The sequence below is a fragment of the Telmatherina bonti genome (assembly GCF_933228915.1).
Source record: "Telmatherina bonti genome assembly, chromosome: 4".
Taxonomy (NCBI): domain Eukaryota; kingdom Metazoa; phylum Chordata; class Actinopteri; order Atheriniformes; family Telmatherinidae; genus Telmatherina; species Telmatherina bonti.
Window position 1 is genome coordinate 24324421 of NC_136622.1, and position 15117 is coordinate 24339537.

At 37.0% G+C, this 15117-nt stretch overlaps 1 protein-coding gene across 1 annotated transcript in view; it reads left to right on the forward strand.

Moving 5' to 3' along the window:
• Positions 1 to 6774: 6774 nt before the first annotated feature.
• Positions 6775 to 15117, forward strand: part of cacna2d3a (calcium channel, voltage-dependent, alpha 2/delta subunit 3a) — a gene marked incomplete at its 5' end in the record, with an annotated part of 116015 nt that continues 107672 nt past the window's right edge. Inside the window, 2 exons of the mRNA XM_079239162.1 lie at positions 6775 to 6899; positions 7185 to 7266. Coding sequence (XP_079095288.1) covers positions 6775 to 6899; positions 7185 to 7266 — 207 coding nt within the window. The remainder of the gene's footprint in view (positions 6900 to 7184; positions 7267 to 15117) is intronic.

Sequence of the window (15117 nt, forward strand, 5' to 3'; positions counted from 1 at the left end):
GCAGTTTTTTTTCTTTTTAAACCATTCTGAATATTCTTCACATCACCTCTCATGTCTCATTTTACACTCATCACTTGTTTGTAAACTCCCTTTTTCCAGCTCCTTTATGTCTTGGTATAATGCCTGTAACAAGTTTTAATATTACTTTTAATGTCACCAGATTTTAAGAAGCTAATAAGACAATCCTGTTTATGCCCTTTTTCCTGCTATCAAGCAGTTAGTCATAAAAGTGACCGACTGTGGTTCAGACTGACTCTCCACTGTTTCCTGGGGAGAGTTTTACTGACATGTAGTGCATGCAGAGGACTGGTGGGGTGTTGACCAACAACATTACAAATTTACTCAAAATATGTGCTGAAATAATTAATTGCTTTGTTTTTGCAAGCAAAACTCCGATTTCTAACAAAGATTCTTTTAATTAACAAAATGTGTAACCTTATCAGTCATGCAGTGTCCTACATGGCTTCAACTTACACACCCCATCTCATCATATTCTATCTCTTGTTCATACTTGAGCCTTTTAATAATACATACATTGCTCTTTCTTTCTCTGTTTCTTGCTTTTATGTCTCAAATGATCATACTTTTCAACCTGTTTTATGCCCTCTTCTTCTATTTCCTTAAACTTCATCAACTATGTTCTCTGTACTTCCTTCATTTCCTCTCAGACCATCCCTGCATCCCTCCTCACACAGGCACTCCATTGTTTTGATATATGACCTAATTACTTGGCTAATTAAGGTTCTTGTTGCCACTCAGTGTAATGGTAAGGAGTAGTATTTAGTATATATATATAGTTGTTTTTCAAGCAAATGTGAAGACCAGCGTTACTGCTTATCATCCCTGCTTTCCACTCAGAATGATCCGTAAGCAAATATTATGATACACACAAATGCAGTAGATGGATTTTTAATACCTGGGAAGAAATGCAGGTTCTCCTGTTATAATAAAGGCAGTCAATATGTGTTGCTTTCATGATGGTCCCTGTATAATTTTGAGTAATGACTACCACAGTTAGATCAGCCTTTTTGGGACTTTGAGTCTTCTATCAGTCATCTATTCAGAAATGGTCCAGAGCTCCGATTCTTATTGCTCAGCAAAGGAAACGGCTGTTACATAATTGCTTTTAAACACAATTATAGGCACAATTATATGCTCTAATATGCATCCTATTCTGTAGATTTTTCTTGGTGACAAATTCATTCTTGGTGTCCTCTAAGAGAGCCTGAAGCACTAATTTCAGTCTTTTCTTCTCCTTCTGCTTTTCACAGGCTATCTGTACTTTTTTGTCCCTCTCATTTCTTTTTATTTTGCTGAAGTGGCTGTTTCTTTCTTTCAGTATTGACTGAGTTGATCAGATGCAAGTGTAGGAGCCTGTATATCCTCCTTGTCTTGCTGCTGTTTTTGATATCCTGGAAAAACAGCTGGGAACGTCTTCTGAACCTTTTGGCCAAGCACACGTCTACTTATTGTGGAGTTATATGCACATATACTAAAAATGGTCTCATCTCACAATGGGAAAGAATCCTTTAAAAATTCCTGGATCCAGATGGTGATCCTGATCACTCTCAAAATTTAATGGAATTCAATTTTGAGAGTGACCCCCCCCAGTCACTTGTTACTGGAGGTAACAAGTAAAAGTAAAAACATTTTCTAGTCATGTGCAAAATCCTGGAATGGTATTAGTTCTAACTGTACTGGAAGTGTTTGGTCTCCAGGATCACACTTCAATTAGTAAGGTGATGTTTGGCCATGATTGACTTTCAGTTGATTCTCACTTGACAGGAAAAAGGTTAAAGATGAAATACAGAGCCATAGGCTGAAAATTGAACTGTAACCAAATGCATAAAAGAAATTTGGGTTCTTTGTGTGGGTTGACTGATGTCCCATTCCTACTTAATACTTCTGAGGTACAACAAATACAGGATAATGTCAAGCTGTGAGATTCAGTTTAGAGTTGTGAAATTTTTACAAACCTTTCTCATTAAGTGTTTCCATCGTTTATGAATTATTGTTGTTAATACTGATAAAAAACACACTATTTCATAGTTCAGAGTTTTTATACAGACTTGTGGAATTTTTAAATTGACATGTATGTTTCCTTGTTTTTTGTTTGTTTGTTTGTTTCTGTACTTCTTTTTTTTGTCTGTTTATTTTTTTGTTTGTTTCTTTTAGAGCATCTAAAATACAATTGGAAAAAAAATGCGGCACAGGAAATGGCAATAAAAAGCCCTAAAAAGCTTCAATCAAGCCTCCACACACAGCAAAACAACAATGAGAAAAAATTTAATTAGATCCTTAAGAAAAGACAAAAATCTAGAAAATATAAAACGAAATGTTCAAATGATAAAAACAAAGAACTATTTAAATATATATATGCATATATTACAGAACATAAATCAAGAGCCTGATAAAGTTATCATATTTTGGACTTCAGATACTTACTACTTACAACATTATAATAAACCAAACTGATTATTCTAAATGAAGTTATTCATTGTGTAGAGATAGTATGTGAAGCTCAGTGGACCCAGTTTATCCTTTGACTTGTCTGGATTCACACTCCTGTGTTCTTAGTAAAGGACTGCTATCCTCTCCAAATATTAGCCAACCTCCATCCATCTTTATGCTGGTTGGTATCGTTACCGGCTGCTGGCCTTGTCATCTCTGCTAAGGACAAACTGGGATGAGTGCTGCTTTCTGCCCCCAGCTACATGGGAGTGATGACATTGCACAGAAACTCTAACCTTTTACACTTGAATTTGGTTGTTAAATCTATGCTTCACCAAGTAATTAGTTTTACACTTTATTGGTTTAAATAATAATAAAAAAAAAAGAAGCTTTTTTCCAAACGTGACAGTAAATTTCCCCACAAGAAAACGTCTGCAGTAAATAATGCTGGAGCACTGAAAGTTAAACTCATGTTTACTAACTGTGGAAGAAGCTTTTAAGAGTTCAACCAATCTCTAAATTTCTAAATCACATGTTGAACCTTTACTGCATGTTGACTGCATCCACTAAGGCTGATTTCTCCAAATACACCTCACTTTCTTTCTTCTTTAACCTTCCTTTTCAGAAAACTGTTGGTGTCAGCAGAGTGAACGTTTGACAACATTGTAGAACAAGTGTTTAATTCAAGGACACATTCCCAGTATGGGAGGAAAGCCCAGTCATCATTCATTTCCCATGTGCTGCTTTTACAGGTAAAGCACCAGAGAGAAGCTGCCACTGCCTCCTGCTGTTCACCACAGCAAGCTCGTCTAGCTTTGCCCTTCTTTTACAAACCTATAAATTTTGCATGCAGTAGACATTTTGAACCATGACTGTGCATATTGCAGACGAGCTCGACGAGCGACGAGCGGTCTCATCAGATACAGTTGTCTATTTCTCTTATGATGAAGGAAGGTCTTTTGCATGTCGTTGTTAATTAATTTTAAGGGGATTATTCCTAAAATAACTTTGGTTCTGAGTCTGGTAACAAAAAATAAAATAAGGTTTGATTATAAATCTCTGTTAAACAAGGGAATGAGCCCATCGCTGTCCTTATAGATAATAAAAGAACATAGTTTTCTGCTGCCCACTGCCTCTCTGTGTTAACACAGACCACTTTTAACAGAAATCATTTGGCTTATTACATCAAGTGATGAAAAGTGACAACCATTTCCTTAGATGATTTAATAAAATAATAACAGACTGGACTTCTGAATCTTTTGAGATGTGCAGGATGTAACTGGTGACCTGTGTAACTTGTATGCACTTATCAGATTACTGCAACTGTAGCTGAGGACAACTCAGCCGTAGGCTATCAGCCTTTGTAAATAAAAGAAAAAAAAAAAAGTTGTGTGCTTTTGTCTTACCTGGTGCTTTGGTGCTAAAATGCCACCCAGATGTTAGTGGAGTTGTTGGAAAATGAAAGTATGTCCACATTAAACATCTTAATGGCATTTATTTGTGTTGCAGGTGAATGATATGAATAATTAACCGTGGTGCTTACAACCTTAAAACTGCTGAGTACAGCCAAGAGTTAAGCAATAAAGTAATATTATGGTTATGTTAAAGCTTTCTTACCTAGTGTAATATTATCTTGTAATAATGTTGTATTTAAACATTAATTAACTATTATTAAACTCAACTCAAATTTTATTTATAAAGCACTTTTCTTGCATAAAATATTCAGCGATATGAAATTCTTATCAACTTTTCTCAACAAGTGTTTTCACTGTTTATTAATTGTCATTGTCAATAATATAGGAAAAACTTTAAACAAACTAGTACATAAACTATTCATAAAAAATATGATGGTTGTATAGAAGTTTTTATACTTATTGTGAAATGTTCTAATAATAGTGTTGTATTTATTCTTTAGTTTTGCTAAAATCAAATCAAATGTCATTTATAGATCCATCCACTTAGAGTCATGTCACAGGAATCACCCAAATCGAGGCAGACTGGGGCCCACACTGTATCCCCAGGCTGTTGTGTAAAGCCCTCTGACCTCCTATGATGGTGGTCACCACAGCAACATCAACCCCACAGACAGAGCAGGCAAAGTTCACATTGTGGAAGACCCACATCAAATTTATAATGTAATGAACTACAACAACACAGAAGAAACATTCTCCTCCAAATTCATTTATAGAAATAACTACAGTTATGATGTACGGAAAAGGACTTCTTTCAAAAGTATGACAAATAACCTTAATTAGTTTGTTGCGTCACAAATAAAAAACACGCTTTTAATGCTTTGAATATTAAAAAAAGAAAAAGAAAAAAGAGAAAATAATAAAAATACTAAAAAAATATTGCTAAACTATTTTTTTAAAAAAAAAAGGTGCTTTCAAAACACTTTATTGTTTTGTTTTGTTTACTTGGTTATTAAACTTACAGGCTTTTCCCCATCTGGTATACACCCCTGACGATTTTTCCACCTTTACTATACAGGACTTCTTTGGTATTAATGCATTGTTTAACATCTAACACGACTTACTGGTCACCATGTAAACAACAACCTTCCCTTCGCAGCTTACTGTTGGCTTTAAGGTTGACTATACAGTGTCAATAAATCCCTTGTTAGTCCAGACTTTGGCCTCTTATACTGTTGCCCAGTCCCTTGAAAAAATCTCTTGGGACCTGCATCTAGCTGAGGTAGAATTGCATGAAAAACTACTCATCTCTACACAGACACACTAGGACTAAGAATCTATTATTAATAAATGATACCTATCACATAATATTACTTTCTCTATTTAATTATTTATGTTTAATTGTTAGATTCCTGAAGAGAGATAAATAACTCGTCCATGCTCATTTGGGAATGGGGAGCTGCTCTGGTTACATCTCAGCCCTGATAATGTAAAGTCTAATTAACACATGTATACAAGCAATAAACATTTTGTAAAAATTTGGTTATTGTAAACATTTGGTTGATTTGCATTTTTCTGCTTGATTGTGAGAATTTTCGTTTCCCATCAGTGTGACAGTTTTGAAAACAGAAGCAAACAAGTTTTCTTTTATATTAAAGAAAAAAGAAAGAAAGAAAAAAACCATGTTGGACCTTTTCTGTGTGCAAAAATAACTATATTTGTTTTTCAAAGGGTCCATTACCCAGGCCAGCTGTTTCACGCAGATTTTTGACCCATATTAGTCAAAGGTGGGTCTTTTGTGGATGTGCAGTCAGTAGAGCAAACCCTCTGCAGGGGCAGAGATAGGCTATTCAGTCAAAGTTGATCCCCTTCCAGTGCTTTGCCAGAATCTCTCCTTCTTTGGGAAATGCGATCCATCACACAGGGTCTGTCGCCTGGGGGCTCTCATCCTCTTTCACAACCCATATGCCCACACTGCCAGTGCCACATCACTGCTGCAAAGTGCATTTGGCATGCTTTTATGCAGCAGCGCAGACTTATCATCTGGTCCTTCCCTCCTTCCACCACCAAGCTGGATCCCTCCTCCGTATCTTTTCACGCACTTTCTCTTTTTTTCTTCTCCCTCTTTTGCCAGCACTTAAGCAGCAATCCCTGCTTCAGTGAACTGGGCATACAGTGCATGACTTGATATGACCTGAAAGCTAAAGGCTATAGCTATTATTGCTGTATTAGAGCATGTGAGTGAGGGAGAATGAGTCAGTCAAGTCCCAAGTATGGCGTAATTCAGCAACAATACCGGTGCACAGTAGCTTATCCTCAGTTTTTGAGAGGAACGCTGGGGAGAAAGTGTGCGTGTGTGTGTTTGTGACTGTGAGAGAAAAGGAGAGAGAAAGTGAGGGAGAGGAGGGTAGTTGCATCACTCAAGAAGAGTAGGCGTGCTCTTGCGCGCTGCATCGTTTGATGATCTCCCCGGTTCCCCCAAACCTCCACGGCGGGTTCTCAGTGGCTGAGGTTGGCCATTCAAAGGGACTTAGCCGAGTCTCTATTCCAGAGGAGGCGAACTAGACTTTGGGACTGGAAGCAAAGCCGGGGACACCGCACCGGCCACATCACAAGACTTTGGACAACTCACACAGCAGAAGATCTTTGCGTTTGCAAAAGCGCACCGCTCCTCTGTGCCCCGCTCCAGCTGAAGAGCTGAATATGTTCATATGAGTTTTTTCAGTCAGTCAGCAAAGGTGACTGCTGTTTTCCTCCTTTTTCCTTTTCATACTTGGGTTCTCTGGAGAGGGGAGAAGTCCACGGTGGAAGCATAAGCGAAAAAAAAAAAAAAGAAAAGAAAAGAAAAGGAAAACTTGCAGTGTGCGCGCAGGGGGTTGGGGGTTGGCTATTTATTTATTTTTTGCCCAAGATGCAGGTGGATCGGAGCTGCGTGCTTTCCAGTTCTTGGTTTACGTGGCTGCTGTTACTTTTTTCAACTCTAAGCACCAGGGAAACCTGGGTGGGAGGCTCCCACCAACACATCCCTCCGTCCGTGTGAGTAGCCGGATGGCCTTTTACGCAAACTCACTGCGTTGAAACAGGAAAATACTAAAATACCATACTACAATAATGTAATGTTAGATTAGTTTATAATTCACAATTTAAATGTTATATTGTGCTGTGAAATCCTTTTAGGCAATAGAGTAACCTATCAGTCAAAAAAGCAGAGCGAACTCCCTAAAGTTACCTTATTCCCAGTTGATTCTTAAAAACAAATGAGACAAAATGCAATATTTTCAGTTCTTGTTTTTCATTATTGTGCATGTGTGCTTTCTGCAGAGTAAAGCTGTGGGCCTCAGCGTTTGGTGGGGAGATGAAGTCCATCTCAACAAAGTATTCTGGCTCCCAGTTGTTGCAGAAGGTGAGCTGTTCAAGTGTCCAAATCAAAGTCTGGAGGTGTAAAATAAACTCTTGACCCATTATTACGGATCAATTCTTCAGATTATTATAAATGATTGAGTTAGTGAGGTAGTTTTCAGTTTGAGCAGTTAAAATCTTGTTACTACATGATAGGGAAATTTTATAAGCATCTCCAATAGACTTAATATAGTTATATGAGTAAATAATAAAATGTTTGCTCTCATACTGTTGGCACAGAGCTCACACTATAATTACAACATACTTATTTTCCTTTGTACAGTGTTACACTTTGAGTAAAAGAGCTATTTATCTAAAGTCATAACAATGCCTTTCAAGAGAGTAATAAAATAGTTATGTGAATGTGCACAGCAAGTTTATGGCAAAATATAATTGGATTTTTTTTATTTGTTATTTTATTTATTTATTTATTTATTTATTTTTAGCTTTTTAATGTCATAAGCTTTGGGACCTTTGCTTTTGGGCCACTTGGAAATTCAGTAATGCATGTTGACTGTAGCACAGATTTAAAAGCTTATTCAGAGCATGTGCCATTTAAATTGATGTCAGCTCCTGAAGCACTCAGGAAGCTGTATTCACACATAGATGCACACACACAAATTACTGTGAGGAAATAACAAATTTTATTGCTATTCGACTGAGTGTTTCTTACATGTTAAGCGCTGCTTCACCCCTTTTTATGCCTTTTTGCAGTCCACTCTTGTCTCGCTTCTGCTTTGCTTTATGGCATTAATGCAAGATTTGAGAGTGATTAAATGCAAATTTTCTTAATGGAGGGTCAGTTGATGAAGCCTGAGTTAAAACATGCTGATGTATAATTAGTGGATAAAAGGCCAAGCTGAAACTAACCTCTCAGCAGGTGCACACGCAATTTTGTGCTTTTTGTGTTGAGGGCTGCAGTGGATGCACAGACCCACTTTACTTTTGGGTGGAGCACATGACAAATAAGAGATTTTGGCATGATAGTTAGACAGGATCAGTATATTTCCATATAGTTTATACATACAGTCAAAATTGCATAGCTGTGACCATGCACCGCATTTTTGAAAAACAGTCGCTTTCATGAATGTGAGGCTGCAGCGTGGATTTCATCAACCCCTGATAAGGCAGATGAGTGGTGTTATCTTTTTGACATGATAAAAACTGTTCCCCCTTCTCATCTTTTTCTGCCTCTAAAAAGGATGATAACCCTCCCACAGAGTGACGACCTCCTTATGAAATGCAAATGAAGGCCGTGGGGGTTAATTGAACAAAAAAAAAAAAAGAAAAAAAAAAAGATTGAGGACCGCTTTGTCCGTGAAAAACATCTTTTACACCAAACTGTTGTGATGCAAGTATAGGGTTATGGGCAGGTTGAATAAACACACACATGCATTTACCTGTAAGCATTGCCATTGTGCCACATATGGATGCTGTGCCTTATTGTGAGACAGTGCAGGAACGAGGAGTAGGGACCACAGCTGACCCAAGGGCGCATATGCTTTTGAAAAGACAGATAGGCTGAAGGAAATACACTCTTCTACTTGGATAGGAGGCTGGTACTAAAGGAGAAAAAGACTGAGAAGTGTGTGTCGGCCTGCATGAGCATGTGTGTAGGTTTCCCTTAGGCAGAGAACAGATGGACTGAGTCTCTTCAGTCATCTTTCTGACCCCAGCGTAACTAAACTCCCTTGGAAAAAGCAATACCTCTGCTCAATCACAGCTGTTGCTTTTCTGACTCATTGTGTGTGTGTGTGTGTGTGTGTGTGTGTGTGTGTGGTGTGTGTGTGTGCATTATCATCTACACTAAAACCATTAAGAAAAATTAGAAAGACCAGTTATGTACAACATAGATTTAAAATTTTAAAATGACATTGTACAAAACACACCAATGCCATTAGGGTTGTAGAAAAATGCCCTAAAGATAAAATTCATGCAACAGGTTTCATCTTAAATTTCCATTTTCTTTTAAGAATTTTAGAAGAACGCTGCAACTATTGTGGCTCTTGCTGTTTCTCTGCTTTCCAAGCTGAAATGCTCCACATTGTATGTGACAGTTTCTGTGTGTTGACTGCATTCATTTGATGCTTGACTTCCAGTTTGATTATCTTTAATAAGACATAACAAGTACAAAAAAGGGTTTTTAATTATGACTGATAACAAAAAACACATAAGCATATCTTAATTATTTTTTAATTGAGGTGCAGTCCTAATCAAAATACATCCATAACTGAAATAGATTTCTCTTTAAATAATTCATATAAATGCTGTCAGTCAATTGTGTGAAGAAGTAAACAGGCTCATTTTAAAGTTTATACCCAAAACAGTTATCAGCTTGATTTGCAGGAGAACCAAAGGTGCATAAAATAAACTTTGGCTCTTGTTCAAATAATACAAAGTAAAAACACTTTATTTTGCTTTTATAAAATCCACTGAGAATATATTCATCCTAGAATCTCAACCCCACCTGCCTCTTGTTTCCTGCTCTGTCTGGATCTACCTTGCCTATGCACACCCTTCCACACTTCCTACATCCATCGAAAACGGCTCTTGTTTCAAGGTTATACCAGTCAGTACCAGTTTGTGCGTTTGTTAGTTTGTGTCTAAAGACAAAGAAATCACAACAGTTAAAGGCTTCAGTGTGTCATGCAAATCGATATCTGACGTAATCTTCATCATTGAAAGTACAGTATTTGATACTGTACAGCATGGATGCACTATATATTCCCACACTCACACATCCATATAAAGAAAGGAAGCTTTTGTTAGAGACAGTACAAAAAACCCTCCAACTAACAGTAAGAATTAGCTTTGTGTGTTTTACCCTCTTCACTGCTGTTCTCTTGAAATCTTTAATTTCATGTATCATTGAGCAACCTGTCCAGATGAGCCATTCTGGCTGTGATGGCTGTGCCTGTGTGTTTGGTGCTGTCGTACCTCTTTTTTCCCCCCCTTCACTGATGTTATAGCCCTCTGAATTCAAAGTAGAAGGATATTTTTCCAAGCTGAAACAACTTTAAGCCTTACGTTAATGGAAAATAGAAGAGAAAAAAAATATGAGTCATCTTTGCTTTGGCTAGTCACAGACCTCTGCTTTCCTACCTTAAAAGTATAAGTTGTGTCTGGTGGCACGATAAGTGAAACTGTTTGCTCTGTGTGTGTTAAGTTTGCATACCTAGTTAAACAGACACATGCACACACATCTCTCTTGCATATGCACATGTATAGAGCTCAAGAGCAGAGGATGATAGGAAGGTGTAATGATGTGTGACAAGCCTGTGCTGGAATTGATTTGCTGTGGCAGTGAAGACAAGTCAAAGTGTGTGTGAAGGGCTGTATGCAAGAGGTGCAACACTATTTTCTTTTACTGCCCAAGAACTAAGTGTCGAAAGCCACTCACATGTCTGCAGTCAATATTCCTAAAGACTGAGTGGAGTGCATCCTCGAAGAGAAACGGCGCATGATAAACGTATAAAAGTCTTCCAGTAAGAAGGTTAAAGGCTTTTAGACAAATGTGCACTAAGCAAATGCTGAATTTAAGTAGAAAGAAATAAGAAATTAAAAACTAAGAAACATGCTAAATTTTTTTTGCTATTAATAGCATTTTTTTTTTATTTAAACAGATTTGGTTTTTATTATCATCTAAAATAAAGCCCTAAAATCTTATCTCCTGCTCTGTATTCTGGAATCAGAATTAGACATGATTATCTGAACTATGCATTTCATAGAACCTTAAATAATGTTCTCATTGCTTTTGTTTCTCTTTTTCGTTTCCATATTGTGTAGATCTAATTAGCTCTGCAGCATGACTTTAAAATGCTGCTACTTAACTGTAGATGTTATTAAATTTGAATACATAACATATTTTATGCAAAAGCAGGGCAACACTCCCCCACCCCAAAGTTGTGTGGTTAACTTATCAAAATACCACATAATATCAAGAGTTCATTTTCTGCATGACAAGCGAAGTGATTCAGCATACAGCGGGGATGTTTTGTCATTTGTCTTTTAGAGTCTAGAAAACCTTTTTGATACAAAAAAATCTCATGTCATTGTTTTATTTTATATGTTAGTTTAAGACAAAATTTAAAATACATAAATCTATGAATCTGCATTTTAGTCATACAAACAAGATTTAAAAGCATGACAAGTTTCTTAAATTTAAATAGAAATGATTAAGCACCTCGGTTTCTCACATTATTTTGAAATTGATTGCATATTTGGAAGATGAGAGTGTAATAATTACTCTCACTGTGTGATGTACTACAATACAGTGATGTTTATTCCTCCAAATACTTTTAGCCTTATCATTAAAAATGTACTTATCATTCTGTCTATATCTATTTATTGTGCATTTTTATATAGTATTTAATACATAAATGTGCAGAAAAAAAATCTTGTTTAATCAGTAGGTTATTCTGTCACGTTGCATTGCCTTAAAGTAATGAGACAATGTACCTGTACATTGATGTCACTGAAAAATTCCCATAAAGTGGCTTTAATGGGGAATTTGGGGTTTTAATTGTTCTGGGAAGCCTATCTCTCATAGACACACTTAGATTATTCATATTTTAATTGTATGATTAACTCACAGTGTTTATGAAAATGAGCAATAATGAGATTATTATTAGAATGAGGGAAACAAAAGGTGCAAAAAAAGGAGAAACAGTTTAGCACAAAAGTTGGGAAAACATTCTGGGTTTATGCTTAAATGCGCCTGAAAACATGTTCACAGGAGTTAACAGGGTTTAAAAGCGGCAGCATTTTCCTAGAGAATGCCTTAAAAATGTTTAACAATAAGGAAACAGACTACAGCCATTACCCAAGCTGAAGAACTTTTTAAAAAACCATTTCCCTGATATCTTTAGAAATATTTTTTCCAAACTAATCATTAGCCGTGTTTACATGGACACAAATATTCAGATTGAAAGCCTGATGCATACCAACTGGAATACTCTTATCTCGCTCATTTGGATCATGCTGCTCGAGAGGAGGGGTTAGGCTGATTCTTGGTCTCATTAGCATGCATGAAAACAAATATTTCAGATAACAGGAAGAATCAGTTCTTATTGTGCATGCCTGTTATGTAACATAATCTCACACTTTTTCATTACAGCTTGGGTTGAACTACTCAAAGTTTATTAAAAAAAAAAAAAAAAAAAAAAAAAAAAAAAAAAAAGGAAGTCACACCTGGAAAACTCTAAAATGTTTTTGTGATCAGTATGTGATGCAAATGCATTGCTTGATATTTTCTTTTTGATTATTAAAAGACCACAAAAGGATGCTTGAAATTATTAAGACGACGATAAATATTTACAAGTTGTTCTGTTGGTTAGGGTTAAGGTTACTTTTTATACTGCTGTTTACTATAAATTGTGTGAATTTGCGAATGTCAAAATGTCAAAATAGTTTGTTCTCTTCAAATGTGATGCATGCAAACATGTCATGACCTGAAAACTTTTTCAGGCTCATATAAACAGTACAGTTCTGATCATAGCTGGAAACCAAACAAAGAGATTTTGTAAATGTAAGCATGGTTGTTGTTTTCTTGGTTTCAACATTGGTTTGAAGTCAGTTTGAACTAGACTGTGTAGTGTCTCCAAACTATGCTGCATATAGCTGGCATTCAGTTGAAGAAGTAGTTGTACTCGATGCAAAACAGCTGTGGTGGACATCCACAAAGTAAATATTGTGAAAACTTTTTTTCAATGCCTTGATCTTTGAGAATACCTGGGAAATTATGTGGGAATCGCTTCACTCTGTGCAGCAGGTTGCAAAAGTCAGGAGGTGCTAAAATGACTGAAATGACACCAAAGCACCTCCTGCACTTTTTCTGATTTTAAATTTGGTATGCAGCATTGTTCACGAGACAAAGAATGTTAAGCATACACCAAACATGAAGGGCCAGAATGGAGGAGAAATGGCTGCCAATGGTTAGGGGTGCTCACGAGGAATTGCTCCCTGGTTGTTTTGTCTTGTCAAATCAACAAACAAACTGCCTTGCAGCTGCAAGTAGGGGGGGTTGCAGTGGAGGTAGAGCTTTTTTTTTTTTTTTTTTTTACAGGTTTCAAAATATTAACCAATACAAAAGTTGTATTAATGATACAGGGATGTAATATTTAATTTTTAAATTCCTAGTATGTGTAATTAAGTAACAGAAATTAGGATGTAGAAGTTTAACTATTGCATGGAGCAGAGGTGGTCAACTCTGGCCCTTGAGAGCTGCAGTCCTGCAAGTGTTCTCTGGCTTGGAGAAGCACTTGAAAGTGGCCCTAATGTCAGCTCATTATAGAGACACATAAAATAGATTATGTATATATATATATATATATATATATATATATATATATATATATATTTAATATTAGATATTATTAAACGGTTTTTAGATTCCATTTAATTTAAAACTAGGTAGTAAGAAAGATATCTTTAGTTTAAATTGAGGAGCAACTTTTCTTATATCTCATTTAAACCTTTAATTGCCTTTCTTGACCCACTGCCAACTTTGCAGGAGTGTGTGTTTCTGTGTCAAAGTGAAGAAAGGAGTATCTGAGGTTGTGCCAGTCTGCTGGAAAGGTTGGGAGATGGCTGAGGCGTTGTAGTGTAACAGTATGTCAGCGAGCGAGAGAAGGCTGCAGATTAGATTTAGCTTTGGGAAAATTGAATAGCTGTCAGGTTTGGTTCCGCATGGCTGACAACGAGGTGAGCGAAGGGGGTGTAAAGGGGTATGCACTGATGACTGTCCCTCATTCCCAAACCTCCCCACACCCTCTCCTCTCTCCTGCCTCCCCCTTCCTGTCTCCCTATCATGTTCTCATTGACCAAAGCATGATCTTGCTAAATTTGATTCCTTCACTACTCGTTTTGGATGAGAAGAGACAAAGGTATGACCATGCTTGGTTGACCGCAGGAAAACAGGGAACAACAGCAAACCAAGAAAGAATGAGGAATTTCTTGTCACAGAGTTAATTACAGTGTCAGGAGGCAGGAGTGCAGCTATCTTTTCATGTCGTAGCTGCCCAGCTTCAGCCAGCACAGACACTTGCTCATGCTGTAATTAATGCTTTGTTGGTAAGAAATGCATAAGAAAAGCCAGTATGAGTCAAACACGTTTCCTTTATTGTGAGCTTAAGAGCAAGGAGTAACAACCCTTCGCTACTGGATTAAATAACTTAAAGTCTTAAAGAGCTCAACTGCTGACGCTGTATTTGGTGGCTTCGAAAATCAAGTGCCTTTTGATGAGTTGTTGTTTGCTTTACATCTTTGAATCATCCCCAGCCTCTCAGACTGAATTCATTTGTCAGGATGAAAAATGTTTGATTTAGTTGTTAACTTGAGTTCACGATAATTTTTCTTTGCAGTTTTTTTTTTCGAAGTTTCTGTCTGAGATGCACATTTTTACACGCACATGGAGTTTGCATACACAGTAACACCTTGCACTCTGTGTCGCGAGGATGATAAATGTGAGCACTGAAGATAAATATCCTCTGCCAAGCAGTTCTAAGGGCTTTCTGAGGGTTACGAGGACTGGGGCGCTCCCTATAGGCTTTTTCTCTGGTTGCATTTATACTGAAGGTATGAACATTGAAATGATATAACAGCCAGCTGGTGGGTGGTATGTGAATGAAAATAATGTAATTATCCCTCTGTCGCATAAATGCTCACTGAATTCCAAGCTGCATCGTCGCTCCATGGGTCTCTGAATGTGTTTGTGTGTGTGTGTTTTTAAGGTTTTAAGAGGATGTTACTGATGTTTACACCTTTTTCTTTGTAACTGTGATTTTCGGTGTAGCACCTGTACATTCAATCAGTCACCATTCAGCGATGTTGTCTGGACCAGTCAACACCCAGTAAA